The sequence below is a fragment of the Castor canadensis genome, chromosome 13, assembly GCF_047511655.1.
Source record: "Castor canadensis chromosome 13, mCasCan1.hap1v2, whole genome shotgun sequence".
NCBI lineage: Eukaryota > Metazoa > Chordata > Mammalia > Rodentia > Castoridae > Castor > Castor canadensis.
Genome location: NC_133398.1, coordinates 115,482,967 through 115,509,175, shown reverse-complemented (window position 1 = coordinate 115,509,175; position 26,209 = coordinate 115,482,967). Strand labels below are relative to the sequence as shown.

The 26,209-nt window shown below is 45.0% G+C and overlaps 2 protein-coding genes across 3 annotated transcripts in view; both read left to right on the top strand.

Annotated features, from left to right (window-relative positions):
• Positions 1-20,896, top strand: part of LOC141415503 (uncharacterized) — a 26,587-nt gene extending 5,691 nt beyond the window's left edge. Inside the window, exons 3-12 of the mRNA XM_074052211.1 lie at positions 380-552; positions 7,799-7,887; positions 9,664-9,771; positions 10,001-10,182; positions 10,430-10,617; positions 13,761-13,954; positions 15,315-15,502; positions 15,770-16,005; positions 19,046-19,239; positions 20,677-20,896. Coding sequence (XP_073908312.1) covers positions 7,808-7,887; positions 9,664-9,771; positions 10,001-10,182; positions 10,430-10,617; positions 13,761-13,954; positions 15,315-15,502; positions 15,770-16,005; positions 19,046-19,239; positions 20,677-20,896 — 1,590 coding nt within the window. The 5' untranslated portion in view covers positions 380-552; positions 7,799-7,807. The remainder of the gene's footprint in view (positions 1-379; positions 553-7,798; positions 7,888-9,663; positions 9,772-10,000; positions 10,183-10,429; positions 10,618-13,760; positions 13,955-15,314; positions 15,503-15,769; positions 16,006-19,045; positions 19,240-20,676) is intronic.
• On the top strand, positions 20,877-26,209 carry LOC141415570 (uncharacterized). Of its 2 annotated transcripts, XM_074052472.1 has the most exons (6): positions 20,877-21,342; positions 23,609-23,802; positions 24,367-24,447; positions 25,276-25,469; positions 25,722-25,927; positions 26,015-26,204. In XM_074052472.1, exons 1-6 carry the CDS (start codon positions 21,067-21,069, stop codon positions 26,105-26,107), a joined length of 1,044 nt encoding a protein of 347 aa, XP_073908573.1. In that variant the 5' UTR covers positions 20,877-21,066; the 3' UTR covers positions 26,108-26,204. The 2 variants fall into 2 exon arrangements, with proteins under 2 accessions (XP_073908573.1, XP_073908572.1); XM_074052471.1 differs by having other exon boundaries at positions 25,722-26,209.

Genomic DNA, 26,209 nt, shown 5'->3' with positions numbered 1-26,209 from the left:
GACAGGTGAGATTAACTTCATGATGTAGTTCACCGCCTTGCAGGTCAGAGACATTCAAAGCTGCCTGTGCTCAGCTCCCACTGCGCTGCTGTCCCTGCATCTTGCTGTACAGCCATGGCTACTCAGGGCTCCTCTAGATGCTGTTTGGAGAAAATGTTTGTCACTGTGTCACCCAGGTGTCCAATACAGTAGTGTAACTATGTGTTTTCAGTTGAAACTTGAAATTGTGGTGTTAGTAGTCACATTGGTTTTGAGGAAATCCTCAGGTTAATGTGAAGTGATCATGAGCAACAAAATGAGAATGTTTTGAGGAAAATTGGGTATTAGGTGAAATAATTATTAGCAGTTGGAATAACTTTTCTGATATTTGCTTTTTTAGAAAATCAGGAAATACACAAATCAGATTCTGCGTGATGGACCCTTCAGAAGATCTGAGAAGCCAGCTTGGACATTTAAAATCAGAACTGTCATTTATACATATGCTGACTGGCTTCAATATGAGAAATTCTTCTGGAAGACAAGGACTGCTGACCTCTGAGATTATCAAAAAGGGTGAGCATTATTTTAATCTAGAAATAGTTTTGAAGCTCACCTTGTTATGCCCAGGAACTTGGTTATAATAATGTTGAATTAAGATTCTGCACATTCACTGTCATGGTGTACTTGTGCAGTGAGGCATCTTTTGAACACCATACTTGCTCAGTACTTTTTTTGTGTCATTAGGGTGTGAATTCAGGCCTTGTGCCACCTAGGGAGGTGCTCCAACTCTTGAGCTGAAGTTCAGCCCCCAAACTCTTAAAAGTCACCTGAAGTAAATATTAAAGAACAGAACAGTGTCCTTGATTACCTTCCTGGTCAAGTAAGAGTGATATGGTATTTGCGATTTTAACACACCCCAGGGCCTCATGCATGCTAGGAAAGTGCTGTACCAATTGAGCCATGTTGTCAGCCTATTTTAATTTTTTTGAGACAAGGTGTACATCGTGGCCCAGGCTGGCCTCCTGCCTCAGCTGCCCAATTGCTGGCATTACAGGTGTGACCATTACACCGGCATTAATTTATAAATCTTACAATTCATCGCTCCCATGAAAGCTGCCTCACTGTACTGTACTACTCCTAACTGTCATTACCTAGGGTCAATAATTGACCATCAGCTGAAGCTTTTCCCAGAAAGAAGCAATCTGGTCTTAATGACTAAGTTTTATTGCCAAGGATCTAAGGTGCCCTGAGAGGTGAAAGGAAGGTAATTTACTGTTGCAAATGAATGTTAGGAACTTTCTTTGATCAAGAACAATGTTCTTTAGCAGAAATCATTTTTGGAAGTGCTTGCTGATTTTTCTACTGAAATAACTCTTAGGAGAGGGAGAGTGCTCAGTGGGTCTTCAGCAGCTCACTGCAGCGGTGTTTTCAATTACTTATATAATTGAAGTGATGGAATTTAGAGACTTGAAAAGATTTGAAAGGAAGAGATGGGATTCAGAAAGTACAGCCAGGTAGGGTTTGCAGAACAACTTGAGCAGTAGAGTGCCTGCCTAGCAGGTGGAAGGTCCTGAGCTCAAATACAGTCCCACAAAAAAAAAAGTAAGGCTAGCCCTGTATGAAACTCTTTACCTATCTATTCATTGCTGGTACTGGGGTTTGAACTCAGAGCCTCACATTTGCTAGGCAGGTGCTCTACCACTTGAGCCACTTCAACAACTCTTTTTTGTGTCTGTGTTGAGTACTTTTGATATAAGGTGTCATGAACTATTTGGCCAGGCTAGCTTTGAACCACAGTCCTCCTGATCTCTGTTTTGTGTGTAGCTAGGATTGCAGACATGAGCCACCAGTACTCAGTTGACAGTCTTGAGTAGTAGTCACCCACCTCGGGTGGGTCTCAGACCTCAATCCTCCTCACTGTGAGACCTCATGCAGAAGGATTACAGGTGCATACCACCATGCCTAGCTTGTTGGTAGAGATGGGGGTCTTGCAACATTTTGGAGTTTGTTGGGTGGTACTGGACTTTGAACTCAGGGCCTTGTGTTTGCACAGGTAGTCTACTACTTGACCCACACCTCTAGACCAGGTCTTCTAACTTTTTGCGTGGTCTGTACTAGAATTGTGATCTTCTAATCTCTGCTTCCCAAGTAGCTGGGATTTGAACAGGCATGAACCACTGCGCCTGGCCTCTGTTCTTTACTTTTTATTTTTTCATGATTTCCCAGCACTGTACTAATGAGGACTGCTCTTACCTTTTTGTCAGCTCTAAAAGCATGTTATGAAGAGTAAGTACTTTGGCTTGATAGTTGATCATTTTGAAGGACAAATCTTCCGGTGTTCATTAATTTTGATAAAAAATATACTCTCACTGTTTAAAATTTTTTTCTAAATTTTATTAAGAGTATAGATCTTTAAATTAAGGAAATTCAGTGAACCCCCAAAAGAACAAACACAGCAAAAACATACAAAACTAATTGCTGTCTTGTTTAGGAACAGCTAAAACATGATAAAAACAAAGAGCAATGTCCAGATTTCCCAAAATTCACAAGAGTGGTTATGTCTGGGGAGAAGAATGGCAAGGCTTCAAGTATATTAGTAAATTATTTTCTTCAAGTAATCTAAAGAGTACATAATTATTTATTACTCATTAAATTGTGTGTACACATTTGTGCATATATTATAGAGATCACAATATTAATACAATATTAATGAAGTCCATCTTTTTTTGTGTGTGTGTGGTTCTGGGGAAGGAAACCAGAGCCTTGTACATATTAGGCAAGTGTTCTCCCAGTGAGCTGTATCCCCAGCCCTCCATTCTTCGTCTGTTACTTATAAGAAGAGAAGCTATTCCTAATCACACTTCTTATTCATTTAAAAAAATTCTGGGGCTGGCAGAGTGGCTCAAGCAGTAAGAGTGCTTGTTTACCAAAGCATGAGGCCTTGAGTTCAAACCCCAGTGTCGCCAAAAAAAAAAAATCTGTGTTCAAGTTAACAAGTACTGACATTACAATTTGGCACACTGTTTTTCTTTAGAAGCAATTATACATGCATTTTATACTTCCATAAAGAAAAGAAATGAAGCCTGGACCTTAGATAATTCAGAATATCTCTATGGGCCTGAGTTTGTTGTCTACAAAATAAAGTGTTTGCACCAGGTTATTTTAGATTCATCCACAATTCAATGTTTACTGCATTTTGACACATTTTTATGGAGAAAGCCCAAGGTCACCTAGGTTTTCTTCTATGTTATTTTCATAACATAAGTTTTACATGTGTGTCTGTGGTCCATTTTGCATTAATTTTTGTAAAAATTGTAACTCAGTGTTTAGATTTACTTATTTGCTACATGTGAATATACAGCATCTTCTATGGAATAGACTGTCCTTTCTCCATTGAACTTCCTTTGCTCCTCTGTCAGGAATCACTTTATAGCCAGGGGTGGTGGCTCATGTCTATAATCTCAGATGCTCTGGAGGTGGAGATCAGGAGGTAGTGGTTCATGGTCAGTGGGAGCAAAAATTTAATGTGAGTTCACCTTGACAAATAAGCTGGTTGTGAAGGTGCATGTCTCTAATCCCAGCTACATAGGAGACTGTCTATAGCAGGATCACTGTCTGAGGCCAACCTGGGCAAAAAGCACTGGATCTTATGTGAAAAACAGCTAAAACAAAAAGGACTGAGGGTGTGGCCCAAGCTGTAGAGTGCCTGCCTAACAAATGTGAGTCCTGAATTCAAACTCAGTACTCCCACACTCCACTGCCAAAGAAAATCACTTTTCTGTATTTGTGAATCTATTTCTGGACTCGATCTTGAACTTGTGATCCACCTTCTATGCTTTCACCAACACCACACTTTTTATTAGTGTAAAAGTTAAGTGTCAAAATTAGGTAGTGTTAGTTCTCTGACCTCATTCTTCAGTATCTTGCTGGCTGATCTGAATCTTTTGCCTTTTTTTTTCCTACTGTGTTGTGATTGAACTCAGAGCCTTGTGGCTGCTAGGCACGCAGTCAAACTCTGAACTATATCCACAGCTTCTGCCTTTCTAGTCCATGTAAACTAGAGATTCTCTTTTCTTCTCATTTATTTACTTTTTTTTAATTATAAAAAAATTTTATTGCGATGTATTTGTTATATGGGGGGAACCATAGTGATAGTTCTGATTAGGATTATATTGTACATTATTTAGATTGCCCTGATCATGTCTCCTCCTAAAAATCACTTCACTTAAAGCATTTGCAAGAGATTTCTTCTATTTCATATAAGTATAGGAAGTCCATCTAAGGTATATGCTCATCTTAATCTCCTTCATTCACCCTTCCTCCTCCCACTAGTGCCCCCAGACACACACTGTACCTGTTTTATAGTCCTTGTTTCATTACTAATATTTAAGTTGACGTTCAAAGGGTTTCTCTATGTTTCCCCTCTGTGAGTATATTTTGTTCTGTTCCATCCCTTCTGTTGCTCTCCCTTACCTTTTTACCTCCCACCCTCCCCCCTTTTTCAACTGCTTTCAGTACACACCTTCATATCCTCTACCTTCACAGATGTTATGTTTTATGATGTTACTGATGCTCTATCATTCTCTTTTCCTTTCCCTCTTTCTCTGAGTTCCATGGAGCAGTTCTACTATGACAAACACATTCTGCATCTGAGTTTGTATATGTTTTTCTTTTGGATCTATCTTCCACGTATGAGAGAAAACATGTGGCCTTTGTGTTTCTGATCCTGGCTAACTTCACTTAACATCATGCCTTCCAATTGTATTCACTTTCAAACCACATGTCATTATCCCTTCTGGCTGAGTAAAACTTCTGTGTATACACCACATTTTCTTATGCACTCATAGTTGTAGGACACCTGGGTTGTTCCCACAGCTTGGCTATTGTGAGTCATGCTCAGATGAACATGGGAGTACAGGTGTTTTTATTGTATCCTGTCTTATGTTCCTTTGGGCAGATGCCCAGGGACAGTATCAGTGGATCATATGGCAGTTCTAGCTTTAGCTTTCTGAGGAATCTCCCTACTGCTTTCTGAAGTGGTTGTACTAATTTGCATTCCCACCAGCATGTTTAAGGGTTCCATTTCACCACATCCTCGCCAGCATTTGTGGTTATTATTGCCCTTGATTACAGCCATTCTAACCGGGGTGAGATGAAATAAGTGTTGTTGTGATTTGCATATCTGTTGTAGCCAGGGAAGTTGAACACTTCTTCTTGTATATACTGTTCATTTGTACCTCTCCCTTTGAGAATTTCCTGTTTCATTCATGTGCCTGTTTTAAACTCTTGAGTATGCTTGTCATTATCTACAAAGCAGCTTGCTAGGGTTTCAGTTGGGTTGCATGGAATCTATAGGTCACATTAGGAAGAACTGACATCTCAACCACATTGAATCTTTCTTTTCATAAAATCATGATCAGGCATTCCATTTAGCTGTCATGTGTCTTTAGTTTCCTTTAATCTGGTTGATCCTTCTTTGTCTTTTGTAACACTGACTTTTTTGAAGTTCACTTACGTTATAGATTGTTATTTTTTTTCCTTTCTCCTTTCCTTCCCCTTCCTCTTTCCCTTCCTTCTCCCTATGTAGTCCAGGATAGCCTTGATGTGTGATTGTTTGACTTCAGCCTCCTGAGTGCTGAGCTTACAGGTATGTGCCACTACACTTGGAATCAAAGTTCACAATCATCTTGTTAGAATAACTTGGTTCTACTAATTCTGAATACCTACCTAGCACTCTATTTAAATTGACTTCCCTCTGGGCTTTCCCCATTGCTGTCTTAGGTTTCAATTTTCCTGGATATACCAGGTCAGTTCTACTTGTCCATGTACTATTCAATTTATCCCAGTGAGTTCCAGCTTCCAAAATTAGGTTGCTCTTATCTTTCCTTTTCTCTTTACCCTTGTAGAATTGTGCCCTTCTAAAAATAATCTCATTCACAAAACTGCATGCCAACCTAACATCAAAATTGTGCTTATGAGGTATAATAAATTTCTGTTTCTTGATCTGGGTGGTGGTTGCATGGATAAACATATATGTAGAAAATGAGTCAGGTTTGAACTTCAGAATAGGGTATGTTGGCTGGCTGTGGTGGCAAATGCCTGTAATCCCACCTACCCTGGAAATGGAGAAAAAGATTGAGCCTCAGGCTCAACTTGAGTAGGAACTAGCAAGACCCTATTATAAAATCAAGCTTTGTTACATGATTCAGGCTGGCAATCCCAGCTATTCAGAAGACAGAAATAAGGAGGATTGAGGGACCAAGTTGGCCCAGGAAAAAGTGCAAGAGTCTACTTGAAAAAAACAAAACAAACAAAACTAAAAGCCAAAGAACTGGTGAGTCTACCCAACTGGGCATACATTGAGAAACCCCTTTGAACACCAACTTAAATATTAATAATGAAAAACAGGACTGTAAAATGGATACAGTGTGTATTGGTGTACTAGTGGGAGGAGGAGAGTGAGTGAAAGAGATTAACATGATGGTATATGGTTGATGGACTTCATGTACCTCTATGAAGTAGAACTGAGAAAACTTGCAATTGCTTTAAGTGGGGTGGGGAGAGGGTTAAGGGGAAGAGATAATGGGGACAGTGTAACCAATGTACAGTACAAGTCTATTCGGAATTGTTGTTAATCCCCCCATATAACGAATATCCTAATAAAAAGTTTATAAAAAATAACCTTGTTAACACCTCCCTCAAAAAAAAGGAAAAGGACTGGCTCAAGGGGTAGTTTGCTTGAGGTGTTGAAGTAAATGCTCAGTGCTGCCAAACTAAATAGATGCATAAACAAACAAACAAAGGGCTTGCTGGGCACCAGTAGCTCATTCCTGTGATCCTAGGTACTGGGAGGCTGAGAACAGAGGGTCATAGTTTGAGGCCAGCACAGGTGAAGAGACCCCATCTCCAAAATACCCAGAGAAAAATGGTCTGGAGGTTTGGTTCAAACAGTAGAGCATGTTGAATTCAAACCCCAGTTCCACAAAAATGTATGCATGTCATATCTTGAAAATAGCACTCATATTAGTGAAATTTTGAGAGGTAACAGAGATAAGCATGTGGGTTCCATTTATTGTCTTCAACAGTATTTAGGACAAATGGTCCTAATGTATGTGGCCCACCCTAGGTGTTGTGAGACTAAAGAAAGAGGCTAGACATATCTACAGTTGCACAGAGTAGAATTTATTGGGGGGAGTTACTGCCAGAAGCATGGCTCTGGGTGGCAGCAAAGACCACTTGGATTCCCTAAATATGGTTTAGAAAGAATGGCATATTTGTGAGTTAGGACAAAAGTGACTTCATTCCGGCTGGAATGCTCTCAGTTTATCTTAATATTGAGAGTCAGGTGCATCTGGGAGCCAGGATCCCTATTTAAAGCTCCATGAATGTCTCTAGTGGTTTTGTCTAATAGTGATTGTTGGAAAAACTGACTAGGGTTACTCTGGGACCACCATAGTGGTTATGAACCAGGATGGCTACAGTCATGTCAAGCCAAATCCATACATGAACAAGATAATGATGAGAAACAGAAAAGAAAGAACATCAAACAGTGAACATGATTCAAACTTACCTAGGGTTTTCTATGTCTATTTCTGTTTACCTTGAATGTTGGTATAATTGAGCACTAGAAAGTATAAATTGATATTGATCCAATTTTGTAAGGCTAATCAATTTGATATACTTTCTTCCAGATTTTTAAATACAATTGCTAATGTACACTTTCATATTTCTACATATGTTGTAGATATTCATACAAAATAATGGATATCTGAAGACATCTGTTGTTTGCATATAAAATGCTTGTTTATCTAATTTACAGACGTGAAGAATGTTCTACAGAGACACCGATTATCAGAAAGTTGCCACATGGTTACATTTCAACTTGAATTTCAGATTCTGGAAATGCAGGTAAATTAAGGAGCATGTTGAGATAACAAAGATCTTTCTTCTATGAGAGAAACAATTCCCACACCCCAGCTTCTAGCAGTGACTGAGCTGAGGAGGAGTCCATGAGGCAGAGCTCCCTTAGCACATTTCATCACTTCAGTTTTGTTAAGTATCAACCCCATCATCTGCACGTGGTAGGGTTGTTGCTGAGGCCATAAGCACTTTCTTGTAGAGCAGGTGTCACGATGCTCCTGGGCTCCCAGTGTAAGACCCTGAGGTTGCAGAACAGTGCCAGATGCCACCAGTAGTTAGCATATGGGCCTGCCATCTGTTATCTGTAAGTTTCCTAAGCTGTGTAAGAGATTTCTCTAACATTTAGCATAGTAAAACAAGAAAAAATACTACTTTGCTCTTTTTCTGTGGGTCAGGAATTTGGAAGCAGCCCAGTTGGGTGTCCATGCTCAGGCCTTCTCTTGAGCTTGTAGTCATCTAGGACCATAGCCTTCCGGAGGCTGCTTTGGCTGGATGACTCTGCAAGTTAGTTGTATTGGAGTGCTGAAACACAAGACAGGGAGGGGAGGGAGACAACTTTGGTTAAGGTTTTAATACAAGATGATGAGGCAGACAGAATGATAACACATAGCCCTACTGACTGGGGATGGGCAGTGCAGGCTGAAGCATCTTCAAAGGCTGTCTTCAGGAAGGGCAGAATTCAGGCATAATTTTGAGAACTGACAATGTTTGATGGCGAGAAAGCAAGTTTCAACCAGTAGATTTTATCATTTGGAAATGTGTACAAAAAAGAGGAATAAAACAAGTCCAGGAAGGCTGACTTGGCTTCAGCTTTTCAAATGAATGTAAGTATAGAGCAGATGTTAGTCAACCCTGTGGACTGGCTGCATTTTTGCAGTCAGGGAGCCAGAATTCTCATTTGTGTCAGTGTGTCTGCTTGTGAGCCTGTGTTCACACACATGGCCATGCATATCTGTGAGAGCATATGTGATTATCTGTGAATGTAGATGTTCATAATAAGCCTTTGTGTGTCTGTACATACACATCCCTATGCTTGCAGTTGTGATTTTCTCTATCTGGCACTGTGGTATTCATGTCTGTGTTGAGTTGTGTTTCAGTTTTATTTTTATAAGAGATGAGGACTGGTTATGGAGACCAGGGTAGCCTTTAACTCTAAATGCTCTTCCCTTAGCCTCTTAAGTGTGGGGACCACCACACTTGGTCCTCATTATATTGTTCTTCTCCTTCTTGTCATTGTCCCATCTCTGTTAGTGCATGTGCATCAGGTGCCAGCTGTCTCTGAGGGTTCCAGGCTAAGGCAGGTAAGATAGGCATGGCTAACTGAGGCCTTTCTATGAGACAAATACTAGGATGATCTCAAAAGTACAAGTAATGAAAGGAGGAAAGTCATGAGAGTCAGAATAACCTGTCTGAGATCACATGCCTTGTTGGAAAGAGGCACTGGGTGTGAACCTAACTTGATTTCCTCCCAGTTGGGCACTGGCACATTCAGACCCATCTGGAGACAGTGGTGGGGTGGTTGTAGGTGTGACATGGAGCAGTCCAGGAAGCATTCAGCAGCATAGTGAACCTAGGAGATGTCTTGTCTAAGACAAAGTGTCAGTTGAGGAGACCTTCAGAGATATCCTCACTTCCTGGATACGGGCCAGAGAATTTAGAACCCTGTTGGCCAGGCAACCACTGTCCTGATCCACTGTAACAAACTCATATCTCTCTAAACCTTATAGAGTAAAGGATGTTTTCTCGATGTCTCCCATTGCGCAGAGGCTCACGTTCCAGGAGAAGCAACCCTGGAGGCCAGCCTCTGTCTGGAGAAACTACATCAGTACTTGACCACAATGCCAGTGGAGATGTTTCCAGAGGACCCCAAAGGTGACAGAGGGCAGGACAGGGCAGTTGAAGGAGGGGGGCACACAAGCCACTCTAATCTCCCAGAGACCACAACAGATCCCTCCTCTTGTGGGTGTGTGTTTGTGTGTCTGTGTGTCTGTGAGTATAGGAAAATTTGATCCTCCTATTTCACTTGACTCTATGACAAAGTCCTTTTTCCAGTGAGCTACTGTCTCCATGCTTGAACTGTCCCTCTTTGGCCCCAAACCAGGAAGAACTTGTGCCAGCCAACTTCCTCTGTGAGGCCTACAGGGAGAAACTCTCCAGGGCAAAAATTTTGGAGAAAATGGTGCCTTCTGTGCTGTTCTGGGACCCCATCTTCCTCCCCACAACCAGGGGCAGCAACCGAAGGTTCACTGCAACAGAGCATGAGCTCAACAGACTGTTCAAATGGTGAGCCCAGAGGATTTCCACTGCTGTGACTTAGCAATGTAGTGTCCTGCTCTTGGCCCAGTTTGTTGTTCAGAGTAGGTGGCTCAGGTTATTACTCCTGGAGGATGATTCTGGGACTCAGTAGGATGATCCCTGTATGTGGTAGCCCAATGCCTCATCCTACAGAGTCAGCCAACTAACTAAACCTAGCATAATCTCTGCCTTTGGAAGTCAAGGCAGAATTACAGGATCTTATCTCTTCCTGCAGTTCTATCACCACATCAAGGTGTGGAACCAACTTCAGAACCTATTTTGGAGGATGTGGAACTCAAATTATCTCATTTAGAGGCTGTGGAGTTTGAGACAGCTCCCGAAGAGACTCCAGTGCTCCAGCAGGCCATGCTGCCGGTTCCATCATGCAAGTCTACCTGGCCTTCATCTGTGACCGTAGAAAAGGTGCTGATTAAGTATAGCCCAAATTGGTGGCAGGGCAATTAATGCTAACTGATGCAAGTGGTTGTGCAGTCATAGTGGAGGCAGGCATTCTTGGGACCCTGTGACCCTTCTGCCCCAATCTGGCATTCCCTGGTGCAGGAACATTTTTCCCATTGAAATCCAGGGAGCAACATGAGCAGGGCCATTTTCTAGACCTGATAGATAATTCAACTCCACTTTGTCCACTGCACAAAGGCCAACGCAGTTACTATGTAGATTCAGGAATGGAACAGGATGGCTAGTCCCTGATTGATCACCTGTGTCAGAACTCTGAGTGAATTCTCAATGATTGGCCTCACTCCGTTAGTGAAAGTGAGAGGGAGTTTAAGCCTGTAGGTTTGCATGAAAGGATAGATTGGGTAGTGGGTGCCCAAGAGGCTGTGAGCACAAGTAGAAGCTGGACAGCTTCCTGAGGGAGGAAAGAATGACTTAGAGTCACCGTGGTAAGGTCTTGGAGCATGAATGTGAAGAGCATATCACAGGGTCCCCAGGTTCAGGGACAGCGACCTTAACCTTGATACCTAGTCATGACAGGTCATTTTAGCTTCAAGGAGAATGGGAATGATAAGGGGAACCTGAATCAAGGAAGCCATATCCCACACAACCGCCAACATGGCCTCACAGCACCTTCCATGCAAGGGTGGGTGTGGGCAGGGCAGGTGCCCTCCTGGGTGACACACCTCCTCAGAATAGCTTGGATCAAGGGCCCTTCACAGTGTGCTCAGAAAGAGTTGAGTGTTGAATGGCAGGTACATGACACCATCTAATCTAGTACTCACTGGGTGACTACAGTCTGTGTGTTATAACACATCAACCTCCATCTCTGTGTTCTGTGACTTTGCCCTTGTCATCATTTCTCATCCTCTTATACATCACCCAGGCCTTCCTGGGTGATGTCTGATCAGTCGATGGACATAAAGCTCATGCCAATTTTTAGTCAAGAGTTGTAGAAAATATTTGGTTTGTAGGAGAGGGCCATGCATTAAGAATTTATTGATAATAAATATTATATGTAGAATTCTATGTGATGAAGAGAAAGAATCTTCTCTCGAGACCAAATTTGGGCAAGGGGAGGAAGCAGATGTGGACTGGCATGACCTGGGCCACTTACACTCTGGTGAAGCCTCCTGATAGCAACATTTGTTGCTCTCTCAGGAGAGGGAAGCAAATAGCAACATTTGTTGCTCTCTCAGGAGAGGGAAAGCAAATAGGTGGACCTATTTGCAACAGCTCCTCCTTTGGCAGGCAGACCCAGCACCATAACCCAGGGCATCCTACCTAGGACTACCTGTAGTCCTATCCATCAGCCTGAGATTCTCCTTCAGGACAGGGCCCTGATATTGGAATCCTGGGTCCTAGCATCACTCCTTTCTAGGGTTGTCACCTCCTCTGTGAGGGCAGGAGGAAGTGGAGGCAGTTCATGTTGCACAAAGAGGGCAAGCTCAGCCCTACAATCTATAAGAGCAGCTGCCTGGTTCACTTTGCTGTTTCTGTGCATTCTTACTGTTGCCTGCAGTTCATTCTGCTTTGTGGCACTGGGAGCAGTATTCTCACTTACCTTCATGAAAGCCCATCCTCATTTGTCTGTCTGTATATAGTTTTGTTTGGATGGCATTACTGTGTGAAGTTAGCCATTCTCAGTGTCCTTGATGCTTTCTCAAGTGGCCTTGAGCAGAGGAGAGGTTCATCAGAGTGGGAAGTGCACTGCCTGGGAATCTGGTACCACAAGGATAACAGGAAGGGTTTCTTGTGATACCTGCCTCTCCCAAAGCCACGATCAGCCCTAGTCCTGACAGACACCCTGGAACTCCTTGTCCACCCAGGATCTAGTTCCCATCATAAGGGTGGTCTCCACACCTCCACATTCCTCCCAGATATTCAAATATCATGCAATGTCCTGAATACCCCCAAACACTTCCAGGGATACACAGGGCTGTGAATGTGCATGTAAATATGTGAGCTTGCATAAGCCATTTTGTCCATATGTATCCATTTCTATATACACACCTGTGATCTTCCCTTCATTCCAGTATTGAACTTAGGCTTGTGTAGAGTTGTGTTTCGTTTTTTATTCATTTGAGGGACAGCATCTTCCTATGAGGCTCAGTATAGCCTCGAACTTGAGATGCTCTTCCCTGAACCTCCAAAGTATGGCAATTGAAGATGTGTACTGCAATGCCTGCATTTCATTTTTTTTGTTGATTCCCTTATCTACCCTTCTAATTGTCCCTTCTCCATATTAGTGCATTAGCTACATCTTCCAACTGTCCCTGAGTGCCACAAGTAACACAGGTAGCTATGGACATGTAAAAGCAAGGGTTTCCTAGCTAGCAGATGCTAGGGTGGCTGCTCAATGAGAAAAAGGGGAGAGTGGGGAGGATGTGAGAACCACAGTGACCTGTCCAGGGTAACATCCAAGGTTGGAAGGAGGGGCCACTTATGAATCCTGCTCTATCACTTCAAATTTGGGTTACTGTCTAGCCAGGCATGTCTCTGGACAGTGTGGGTGAGGATTGGAATGTGGCTGTGTGTAGCTTTCCACATGGTCTGGGCAGGCAGGTGGGTCAGAATACCAGTGGACCTGGGGCAAGTTTTCTCTGAGACAGAGGTTCAGTGGAGTACACCTTCAGAGATGACCTTACTTATAACATTGAAAGCCAAAGACAATGCAGACTTTGAAGACCAGCAAGTAGAATGCAGAGCAACTACAGCTAGCTCATTTCTCTGGAGACACTAAAGAGTGAAGGATGTCCTCTTTGTGTCTCTTGACTGGCATATAGTCAGGCTCCAGGAGAGGCCAGAACAGAGGCCTCATCCACATTTTGAGACACTGGATCAGCTCACGTACACACATCCTTTGGTTTTTCCCAGAGGATGCTAAAGGTGACACAATCATTGACAGTATAGGTGATGCCAGCCATCAGACCAATCTGTCCCCTCGCATAAAGCAACAGATCACTATTGGTATGCCTGTGGGTGTGGGTGTGTATATACCTGAGTGTGTGAAAAATTCTTTTTGGCAATTTTCACTTCACTATAGTGCAATGCTTTTTGCCAGTTGCTACTGTTTGTGTTTAAATTGTTCCTCCTTTTTCTCCACCTAGAATAATAATACATCAGCCTCCATGTTGGATGAGCCCTGCAGTGAACTGAAACTCAAGGCAAGAAATCTGCAGAATTTGGTGACCGAAATATTGAACTCTGCCTTATGTGAGGACACCACCTGTATCCACAACTTTCTGGGCAGCTATAGATATTTCACTACCACCAAGCAGATGCTGGATGTGCTTTTCACTTGGTGAGCACTACTTCAATACCCAAAGGACAAGCCAATTCCTAGCTGAGACTTGGCAATGCCCTGCCTTACTTTTGTTCTGGTTTAATTGTGGAGACTGGAGTGCTCAGTAGAACCCTTTCATAAGGACCAAGAGGAATGAGCCCTAGAAATGCCTCTCCCAGGCCTGATCCTGTGGAGTTCGCCACCAGGTCTGTTGATTACATTGGGTGTCCCGACCCCTCCTTGGATAATCTCTCTGACTTGGTCCTCACTTACCATGTCCTCACCCCAACAGTCTTATTTTTAAAAGGAGGTTTCCCATGTCCTGTAGCACATCAGGGACTGCTCCAGGTTCTGAGGAACCTAGACCCAGTGCGGTATCTGTACAGGAGCTAGGTGACCTCATTCATTGCACAAATATACACAAAGCACCTACTGTATGGGATTGTGTTTCCAGCCACATAGCACAATACTGTAAAAGAACAGTCAAATTGTTGATGTCCTAGGCTCCATTCCCTTGGGAAGTCACCCAGGAACACTCGGTGTCATAACAGGTACAGTAGATGTGACACTTTCATGGACTTCTCTAGGTTCTCTGTCTAAAGAGTGGGGACATGTGTAGGCTGAGTTTGGTTAGGATTAGACACACCCTGTGATCCAAAACACTTGTGATTCCAACTGCAGGGCTCAGGTCTAGAGCTTCACCTGAATACAAGGAAGCCAAAAGAGCTGTGGGTGTCATTCTGAGCACTTGATTGCTAGATGAGCTGTTAGGACCTCAGAGCAGGACCCTGTGTTAATCCATCATCCAAAACACATCCCATCCCTGTGGTAGTTGCCCACCGTGTTGCCCCTCAGGGCCACAGAAATGGATTGATGTCCTCACTTCATAGTGGGAACTTAGCTGATACCCAGGGACCCAATGCATGCTCAGAAGCAGGCTTTGCCAATCAGGAGAAAAGTGCTATGGGCAGATAGACCACGCCCATGGTCTTCAGGGTATTGAGGCAGCTGGAACTGCAATGTGAGGGCTCCCAGAGCCGTGTGTATGCCAGGCAGGAGAACAAGCCCTAGTGTAGTTGACATGAGGAAAGAGGCCCCAGAGACACATAGAGCTGTGTGTGGAGAGTCCTTGGACAAGGAAGAAGTGCTCAAACCACTTAGCTTGGGCTCCCTCTCATAGAGGATCCCTGCAACTCCTGTTTTTTTTTTTTACCCTGACTGCCATGGCCTGGACAGACAAATATCATGGTCTAGAGTGTGCAGTACTTTGGATAAGCAGGGGTAGGCACAGGAACCATGCACCCATTAATCCACTGTGGCAGGGAAGGGAAAGGGAAGGCCAGGCCTGTGATTGAATTGCCCTTCCATCTGCTTCCAGGGTCTTGTCATCAATCTTTGGCACCTGGCTGGATTATTTCTCTCAGGATTTCCATGAACCACCACACTTCCCGTGCCTGAAGTTATTACTTAATTACCTGGGGATTTATATGCCAGGCTCAGAAGTGGAGGTCCAAACATTCCTTCTGCTGGACCACTGGGAGGACATGCAGCCCAGTGAGATGGAAGGTAAAAGTGAGGAGCCTGGGGACAGAGGACAGAGAGCACATGAAGAGGGATGTGTGCACACAGCCCTACCTTGTGTATATTCCTAGTCTAGCACTGGAGCAGGAGTAAGGATGAGCTTTGGACACTACAGGGATTGAACCACAGTCTGGGAGGATGTCCTGCTGTGGGTTCCAGGCTCTGACTTCTCAGGGAAGCTGAGAGATCATCTCTGAATTTCCAAAGAATAAGGGCAAGGTGTTCATGTGGGTTTCTTATCACCTCTTGCAGATCTAGCTACAGCTCCAATTTTGGCATTACAACCAAATCCAGAGCCTGAACCAAATTCCTCAGGAGCACCAGAGGTGGAGCTGCCTCCTGTGGAGATGCCAGAATATAAGACTGGTCCATTTGGAGAGCCTTTAAGGCCTCAATTCTTGGACATGGAGCTTGACCTGATCAGGGAGAACCCTTCTATATTGGATTCCCCTCATGACCTTGTTGATCACTTCATCCTGATGGAATCTGTGAGTGGCTCTGCAGGGCAGGGTGGTGACAGGTGTCCTTCTGAATTCCTGTGTCCAGACCTGGTATTCCATGGCTCAGAGCCATTTTTCCCCATTCAGATTCTTAGATCTACATGAACATGGCCATTTTCTTAACCAGACCTCATTTTCCCCCTTCAGTGCCTGAAATTTGGCCTTCTGCAATAATAGAATCAGGGTGGAGAAAGGTACAGCAGAAAGGACTTCATTTGTCCATGTGCTAGAACCTCAGCATTTAGGTGAGTGCTGAGGGGCTGACCCCACACTCTTTGAGCAGAACATGGAAGTTATACTCTGCAGGTTTGTGTTAAAAGTTAGGGTTGCTCAATTCACCAGACTAGGAGTCTATGAGCCAGACCAAGAGCTGGACACCACCCTGAGACAGGAAAAGGTGATTTAGAGTCATAGTGGGAAAACCTTGAGGTCAGAGTTTATAGGTCCAGGTGCACTGCAGGGACCCACAGTTCCTCAACAGCATCCTTGACCTTGAGCTCTCTTTGACACAAGGTCAGTTTAGCCTCCTGGAGGAAGAGAGTAAGGACAGTGGAATCCATATACAGGAAGTCATATCCCACACAGATGGTGTCAACTCAGCATCTCTGAATCTTTGATGAAAGGAAGGGGCTGGGTAGAACAGGTCCCTCTTTGGTGACAAACCTCCTTGGATTAATAAATACCAATTACCCCTCACAGCCTGCTCAGAGAGCTGAATGCCAGAAACATACACCATAGAATCCAGGACTGCCTGGATCACAATGAGAATGGTGTGACAGGTCAATCCCCATCTCTTCTTCTGTGGATTCTGCTTTGTCCACCTGTCTTACTGTCTTCATCTCAGTGATGAGGATTCACCCAGTGAAGGTTGATCTCTCTAGGGGCATCAAAGCTCTCTGAGATTTTAGTTGAAAATTTTGGGAAATCTTTCATTTCTAGGAAAGGGCCAAATGTGGGCATTTCATTGACTACAAAAATTCTCAATACAATCCTGTCTGCTGCAGAGCTGACAGTTGGTCAGAGTGAGAAGCAGGTATGAGCGTGTCATGACTGGCAAGACCTGGACTAGGGACATTCTGTGGATACCTGCTTACACAGACCGATTTTTCTCTCCCAGTGGAAGGATAATCATTCTGTATCCTTAGGGACTAACTCAGTAGATTCTCCTCTGTCAGGCTCACCTGGTATCATAACATAAGTCATCCTACCCAAATTTACCTGTGGGTAAAGTCCAGCAGACTGATGCTATCACAGAGGACAGGGTCCTGACTTTGGAATCCAGAGTCAGATGCTCATTCCTTCACTGGCCTGTCACCTCCTCTGAGAGGATATGAGGAAGTAGAGGCAGCATGGTTCTCCCACAGAGGGAAAACAGACATGCAATCAGACAGAGCACTGCCTGGTCCCAATTCTCACTCCAGGCCTTTCTGCAATTGCCTGCAGTTCTTTCTGCTGTGAGCAGGACACTCCTTCACCTGTACAAAAGTGCACCCTCCATTGTTGGCCCTGGGTATTGATTATTTGGAATGGATATGAAAAGAGGGCCCTGTTTTGTGGAGTTAGCCATTTTGAGTGACTTGATACTCTCTGAAGTGTCCCTGAACAAGGGAGAGATTTGTCAGAGTGTCAGTGCCATAGCAGTGAATCTAGCACAAGGAGGATGATAGAAAGGGCACTTTGTGCTATCTAACTCCGACAATGCAGGTTCAGTGCTGGTCCTGAACAACACTCCTGGAGGACCTTGTCCAATCTCAGGACCTGCTCTGACCATCAGTGAAGTTCTCAGGCCTCCCCAGTCCTTGAAGGTCTTCAAGTAACAGGCATGGAGTCCATCTCCTGTCCAAACACCTGCATCCATAGCCAGCGATATGAATGTTTGTGTGAATGTTCATGTTCAATTGAGGTGTTTTGACATTATATACATATATATTATAATATGTATAAATACACAGAGATAGATAGATAGACTGATACATGTACTTATCATTTTATCTCAATTCCATTGTGGAACTTAGGCTTGGTTTGAGTCCTGTGTCATTTTTGTAGTTGAATGAATGACACATTCTGGGTGTGTGGTCCTGGCTGTCCTTGAAAACAACATTCACTTCTATTAGCCTCCAAAGCATGGAAATTACAGGTGGGCATCAGCACAACCCAGTCTGCATTATATTCTTTGTTTTTCAACTTACTTCTATTGTTCCTTCTCTGTGATTGTGCATTAGCTTCCTGTTCCACTTGTCCCTAAGAATCACAGGGAATACAGTCACCCTGGAATGTATAAAAGCAAGGACTTTCTTGGTAGCTGACACCAGGATTATCCACAGCAAGCACATGGGGACAGTGCCAAGGACAGTAAATATGCAATACCTGGCCATAGAGAGGCACCTGCTTAAATGAGGGTCCAGGTATAAACCGAGCTCTTTCCCCTCAAAATTACAAAATGGGCTGACTAGATCTGCTAATGGCAGACATGGTGTAGTGTGTGGGTGTTATCGTGTGGACAGGGTAGGCAGGTGAAGCAGTATACTTGTAGATCTTGGGGCTATTTGGTCTAAGGACAGACACTCAGTAGAGTAAAACTTCAGAGAATAAACCTCTTACACCACTCAGGACTAGTCACATTGTAGAACACAGGGGACAAGGCATCTACATTCCAGAGTAACTCAGCAAACTCATTGCTCTAGAGAACCTCCAGGGAGAAGGGGATACAATTGGTGTCTCCTAATTTGTACATACTCTGTACCCAGGAGCACCCAAAAGGAGGCCTAATCCCAGTGTTGAGACTCTCGTTCTCCCCCAGCCCATGATGCCTCTTGATTTTTGCAGGTGCCACCAAAGGTGACCCAGGGATGGCCAGAAGAGCTGGCAAGGGACATCTAGTAGAATCTGATCCCCCACCTAAAGCAACAGATCCCTATCAGTGTGTGTGTGTTTGTGGAAAATCTTTGGGTATTTTCTCAGTGCACTCTCCTTTTGCTGTTTGATACTGCTTTTGTGTTTGAATTTATTGTCATTTGTCCCCACCTAGATTGAAACTCCACCAGTGTCTCTCCAAGAAGAGTCCTGCCATAATGAAATTCCTGAGGCACACAACCTGGGGAATTTCACAGACCAGATTTGGACTGCCCTGCTCTGTGGAAACACTGTTTTTGTTTACCACATCCAGGGGATTTATGGATGTTTTACTACCACTGAGCATGTGCTGGATATTCTTTATACATGGTGAGCAATACTTCAACACCCAGAGGAATCCCAAACTCCTGGGTGTGACTTGCCCAGCTACCATGCTTCTCTTTTCCCCATTTGATTGTGGAGACTGGTGGGTTCAGAAGAACCCTCTTAGGAGGTGTTTCCAGGATCCAGAGATATGTGCCACAGAAGCTCTTGTGTTGGGTCTGATGTTGTGTTTTCAGCTAACAAGGACTTTGGCTCTTCTGTGTGCCCAGAGTTTCTCCAGGAGAATCATTCTACCTTGGTCTTCACTTACCCTTGGCCCTGGCAAAGCACCTCCCCATTTTTAAAGGAAGTTCTCTATTCTGTGGAGCAAACACTGTCATATCACAGTCCAGGGAGCTCTTGGGGATGCAGGAAAACAGGCCCAGCAAACTAGCTGGGAAAGACCCAGGTGGCTTCATTCATTTCTGAAATACAACATGAGGCTTTACTGTGTTTGGGCAGGATTCCAGGCACATAGCGTATTTTAGTAAAAGAGCAGGCAAGTCAAGGATTTCCTGGGCTCCATTCTTGTGGGAAGTTACCAGGTAACACTAGGTGTCACGGTAGATGTGACAGCTGCATTGACTCCACAAGGTATGACTCCAATGAGGAAAAAAGACCAGAGGACAAACTGAAAAAGTGACCAGCTATTGGGTAAAGAGGATGTGTACCAGTCTCCATAGGGACATTTAGGGGCTGCATTTGGGTAGCACTAGGCACACTCTGGGTGCCCAAACTCTCCTGCTTCCAAATAGAAGTCTGAGGTTGGGGGGCACCTGAGTTGAAAAGACTCCACGAGAGCTGTGGTTGTGTCCTGAGCACCTGAGTGTGGAGTGGCTGCTTGGGCCTCAGCAAAAGGCACCTTTGAGAGTCCATCATACACAATACAGCCTATCCTCCTGGGGCTTGCCTACCCTGTTGCCCATCAGGCCCCAGAGAATCTGTGAGGGTGGCCTCATCACTAGTGGAGAGTCAGCTGTTCCCCAGCTGCACTGTAAGTGCTCTGAGGGAAACTTGCACAGCAATGGAATAGTGTTCTCTCAGACAGCTGACACGCATTGCTTATGGAGATGAACCAGCTGGAACCACAAAGTGAGAGAAACTAGCCCCATAGAGAAGCCAAGGAAGAGGACATGCCCTAGTGGAGTTGACATCCCAGAGGCAAGGGAGGCCAAGGCGCACACACAGCAGTATGTGGAGAATCCCTGATCAGGGAAGATGATTCAAGCCATTTAGCTTCTACCTCCCCACCCCATGCAGGCTTTCTGCCCCTGTGCCTGTCCTGCCACTGCTTGGACAGACAAAACATTTGGTCTGCTTTTTCTTGTCCTTTGGATAAAATGGTAGCAGGCACAGGATCCTAGCACTTCCAAGTCTGGTGGAAAAGGACAAAGAAAGTCAAGGTGAGTTCTGTCATTCTTCTGCCCTACTCTCTGCATCCAGGGATATCAGCTCCATCCTTGGCATATGGCTCTACCAGTACTGGGAGAATTTTGACAATTCTGCCGAGTTTCCCTGCCTCACACTGACCACAACATACATGCAGTTACAAATGTCTGGAATACATGAGGAGTGCGAGGCCCAACTTTTCCTGGTTCACTGGGAGTACTGGGTGCCCAGTGGGGCCATATATGAAGGTGAGGAGCGTGGCATGCATCATTAGCACATGAGGAGTGGTCTATGTAGGCCCCACCTTGTGGACCTTCTATTTCTGGAGTTGGGCAAAGTGGAATGAGGGACCCACAACCCCGCAGCACTGGGACCACAGTCTAGGAAGGTTTCCTGTTGTGGGGCCAGGGCTCTGGCTCCTCCGGCAGCCTGGGGTCATCTCTGATGTTCAAAAACATCAGGCCAAGGTGGTCATCTGGAGATTTGTCTCCTTCTGCAGCTACATTAACAGGTCTGGTGATGGTTCCCCAACCAAATGCAGAGCCTGAGCCACCTCCTTCAGAGGCCCAAGGATTTGAGCCAAATCCTATGCCAGGACCAACAACAAATTCTCCTGGGCCTATGGCTGAAGACATGGATGTGGAGTGGATCGATGAGGACACTAAGTTCATTGCCATGCCTCAAGACCTGGTGCAAGAGCACTTCCTGGTAGTGGATGATGTGAGTGGTGGTGCCGGGAGGAGTGTTCACAGGTGTCTTTCAGACCTCCTCTGTCCAGACCTGGCATTCCCTGGTCATTTTAATAACCAGGATCACTATGGAAAGAGCTGATCTTTAACCAAAGACCTGAGTTCTCCATTTGAACAGTGGAGATAGGCCACCACAACTGGCTGTATGCACTCGGAGATTGCACAGAGGGGCAGCCAAGCATACATTTGTCTTCTGTGCCAGGACCTCAGGACTTTGGGTTAGGTCTGAATTGACTGACCCCCACTCAGTGTGTTAAGTAGATAGGAGGTTAAAGTCTAGGGGTTTATGTGAAAGGGTAAAGCACGGTGCTGGGTTCTCCAGGCCCAGGCAGCTTTGAGCATGGACACAAGGTGGACAAGCACACTGAGACAGGAAAGAAGAAGTAGGACTCATAATGGTGTGTCACTAGAGATACCCACAGCTTCTAAAGAGCTTCTTTGACCTTAAGCCCTGTTTGGCACCAAGTCACTTTAGTGAATAGAGGGAGGACAGCCATGGTAATGGAACCTGAATCCATGTAGCCATATCCCACACACATACTGTCAACTCAGTTTCTCTGCATCATGCATGGATGGGAGGGGCTGGGCAAAGGCAGGGGCACACCTTGGTGGTGAACTCCACGGAGTAGTAAAAATCAGTGGCTCCTCACAGCCTTCTCAGAAGAAGCTGAGATCTGAATGTCAGACAAGGCACATACACCATTGAATCCAGTACTGAGTGGATCACAATCATCATGGTGTGAAAAGTCAATCTCTCTCTGTCTTCTGTGGCTTCTGCTTTGTCCTCCTGTCTCACCCTCTTACACCTCAGTGATGAGGACCCCATGCATTTCATCCTGCTGTGTCGTTCAGGGAGCAGGACACTCATTCCCCTGTACAAAAGTCCACCCTCCATTGTGTGGTTGTGGGTATAGCTTAGTTGGCATGGATATGAAAAGCGGGCCCTGATTTGTGGAGTTATCCATCCTGAGTGACTTGATACTCTGAGGAGTCCTTTAATAAGGGAGAGATTTGTCAGAATACAAGTGCCCACCCATGAATCTGGTACCAGGAGGATGATAGAAATGGCACTGTGCTACCAAATTCCCCACAATGCAGACTCAGCCCTGGTCCTAACCAACACCCCTGCTACACCCATACACACACACACTCACACAGGCACACATATATACACATGCACTTGTCATTTTTTCTCAATTCCATTGTGGAACTCAGGCTTGGTTTGAATCCTGTGTCATTTTTATAGTTGAATGAATGACACATTCTGGGTGTGTGGCCCTGGCTGTCCTGGAAGACAACATTCAGTTCCATTAGCCTCCAACGTATGGAAATTACAGCAGGGCATCACCACAACTTGGCCTGCGTTATATTCTTTGTCTTTCAACTTACTCCAATTGTTCCTTCTCTGTGATGGTGCATTAGCTACCTGTTCCACATATCTCTAAGAGTCACAGTAAATACAGCCACGCTGGGATATGTAGAAGCAAGGACTTTCTAGGCATCCAACACCACCATCATCTACAGTTAGCACATGGGGACAGTGCCAAGGACAGGAAATATACAATACCTGGCCATAGTCACACACCTGCTTAAATGAGGGTCCAGGTGTAAACGCAGCTCTGTCTCCTCAGAGTAGGAAAATGGGCCGTCCAGATCTGCCTGGGGCTGATGTGGTGTAGCATGTGGTTGTGACTGTGTCTGGTTTTCCACATGAACTGGGCACCCCAGGGGGTCAGCATATCAGTACACCTTGGGGAGGTTTTGTGTGAGGGCAGTGAGTGGGTAGAGTATAACTTCAGAGAATAAGCTTCTTATAGCACTGCGGACCAATAACTTTGTAGATCCAGGGGACCAGGCATCTACATTCCAGAGCAACCTCAGCAAACCCACTGATCTGGAGAATCTTCAGGGAGCAGAGTGTTCTCTTGGTGTCTCCCAACTTCCACAGTCTCATTCCCCATGACCTCCCCAAGTGATGCCTAGTACAAATTGGCAGATGTTGGATCACTACAGTCCCATGAAGCCAGGTGATCACCAAGGTGACACAGTGATTACCAGAATAGGTGTCAAGGCACCTTCAGACCATACTGAACCTTGTTTAAAGCAAGAGATCCCTACCAATTTGTGTGTGTGAGTGTGTGTCTATATAATATGTTTGGGACATTTTTCTCTACACTCTGAAGGCAAATAGCGTTTCTTGTTTGATATTTGAATATCACCTCATTATACCCATCCAGATTGAAAATGCACCCGTGTCCATACAAGAGGATTCCTGGAGCAATGGAATACACACAGTTGGCTCCCTGGAGAATTTATTGGAGCAACTTTGGATTGCCATGTTCCTTGGGGACATCATATTTTTCAACCACTTCCTTGGCATCTATGGCCAGTTTACTACTGCAGAGCATGTTCTCCATGTTCTCTTCACATGGTGAGCACTGTTTCCTTACCCACTGGAGTCCCTCACTCCTGGCTGTGATTTGGCCATGCAGTGTCCTGCTCTTGTCCCAGGTTGATTGTAGACACTAGTGTGCCCAATAGAACACCATCATGAGGTGTTTCCATTGCCTACAGGGATGAGCCATAGAAGCACTTGTCTTGAGCCTGATGTTGTGTAGGCAGCTAGCCAGGGCTGTGGCTGCTCTGTGCATCCCCAGTCCTCCTGGGAGAATCATGCTACCTTGGACCTCACTTACTCTTGGCCTCAGCAATCAGTCTTCCCAGTTTTCAAAGAAAATCCCCAGTCTATGGAGTACTATCTGACCTGTCTTAAGCAGATTGGCAGCTCTCGGGTTCTGAGGAACACAGGCCAAGGAAGTTATCTGGGAATGAGCCAGGTGGTTTCATTCCTTGCACAATGTAACATGAGGCACCTGGTACGTGTTGGCAAGTTTCCAGGAATGTAGTATATGTCAGTCAAAAAGCAGGCAGATCCCTGACGTCCTGAGCTCCATTCCTTTGGAAAATTACTCAGTAATGCTATGTTTCATCGCAGGCTCAGTAGTGTTGACAGCTTCTGTGAGTCTGCATGGTGTGATTCCCATGAGGCTGATAGACCAGAGAACAAGCTGAAAAAGTAAGCTGCTGTTGGGTAAAGAGGGTGGGCACCTGTGCCAAGACTGTGTACTTTTAGGGGATGCTTCGGGTAGGACAAGGCACACACTGGGCCCCAAAACTCTTGTGATTCTGACTAGAGGGCTGCAGTCTAGATCTTCACCTGAATTAAAAGAAATCCTAGAGGACTGTAGGTGGGACCCCTCCCTGTGCACCTGAGAGGGAGAGGTGTTTCTAAGGCCTCAGTGAAGTCCCCTTTAAGAATTCATCATCTACTTCATAGCCTATCCCTGAGGGGCTTGCCCACCATGTTGTGCCCATCAGGCTTTCCAGAGAATCTGCGAGGATTGTCTGGAGAGATTCTCTAGTGGAGAGTCTAGTGGATTCTCTATTGGAGAGGCACCAGTACTGAGATTCCTGGAGTGCTCACAGTCAGCATGTCAATTGAATAGTGTAATTGGCAGACAGCCAACACATATTGCTTAGGGAAATGACACAGCTAGAACCACAATATATGAGGGACACCAGAGCCCTGTGGAAGCCAAGCAGGTGAACATGCCTTAGTGGATTTGACATCACAGAGACACACAGAGCAGCATATAGAGATTCCCTGAACAGGGGAGATGTGCTCAGACCATTTAGCCTTGGCACTGTCCCATGGTGGCTCCCAGCATCTCCCTATTCTTTTCCTTCCCTGCCACTTCCTGCACAGACAAAGGTTTGGTCTGGTTGTTCTGTCCTCTGTATAGACAGGGATGGGCACAGGATGCCAGGTCCAACAAATTCACTCTGGCAGTGCAGGGAAAGGAAGACCAGTTTCTGATTCTGTTGCCCTTCTATGTGCTTCCAGGGCACTCACCTACATCCTTCACACGTGGCTTAACATGTACTGGGAGGATTTCTATGAACCTAGTGAGTTTCCCTGCCTCAAATTGATGGTAGTGTACTTGAACCTCCATATGCCTGGTTCAGAGGAGATGCACCTGGCCCAACATCTCTTGTTTCAGTGGGAGTTTCTGGAGCCCAGTGAAACAGCCTATGAAGGTGAGGAGCCTGGGTTTGCATGCTGGGCACATGAGGAGTGGTCTGTGCAGGGCCCCACCGTGTGGACCTTCCATTTTATGAGGTGGGCAAGGAGGAATGAGGAGCCTGTGACTCCACAGCACTTGGACCACAGTCTAGGCTGTGTTCTTCTCTGCAGTCAGGGCTCTGGCTTCTCTGGCAACCTTGGCCTTTTCTGATTTTTGAAAGCATGAGGACAAGGCGTTCATATGAGGATCTTGTCTCCTCCTGCAGGGCTTTTAACTGCTCAATTGCTGATGCTTCAACCCAATGCAGAGCCTGATCCATCTCCCTCAGAGGCCCAAAGATTTGAACCAAATCCTATGCCAGGACCAACAATAAGTTCTCCCAGCCCTATACCTGAGGACACGGAGCTGGAGATTATCAGTGATGACACTCAGCTCCTTACCATATCTGAGGACCATGAAGAGCACTTCATGGTAATGAGTGGTGGGAGTGGCTGTGCAGGCCAGGATGGTGTCGGTTCTCACCTGTTCTGTTCAAATGTGGCTTTCTTTGGTTCACAGGCATTTTTCCCATCAGAGGATCCTTCCTGCCCTGGCCTTATTTCCAAAGAGGATGAGCCAATGGAAGAGGAGCTTTACTTCCTTTTTTCTTAGTTTGTTTTATTTGTTCTTTTTGTGATATAAAAATGAGTCTATGAAAATTACTGTTCATATGATATTTACATTATTTACATATTGATTATTTACATTATTGTA

Coding starts and splice junctions, on each gene's coding strand:
- LOC141415570 (XM_074052471.1), top strand. CDS start 21,067: ATGTTCAAAAACATCAGGCCAAGGTGGTCATCTGGAGATTTGTCTCCT. Junction 21,343..23,608: donor ACTTCCTGGTAGTGGATGAT/GTGAGTGGTGGT, acceptor ATACCCATCCAG/ATTGAAAATGCACCCGTGTC. Junction 23,803..24,366: donor CTCCATGTTCTCTTCACATG/GTGAGCACTGTT, acceptor GTTTCATCGCAG/GCTCAGTAGTGTTGACAGCT.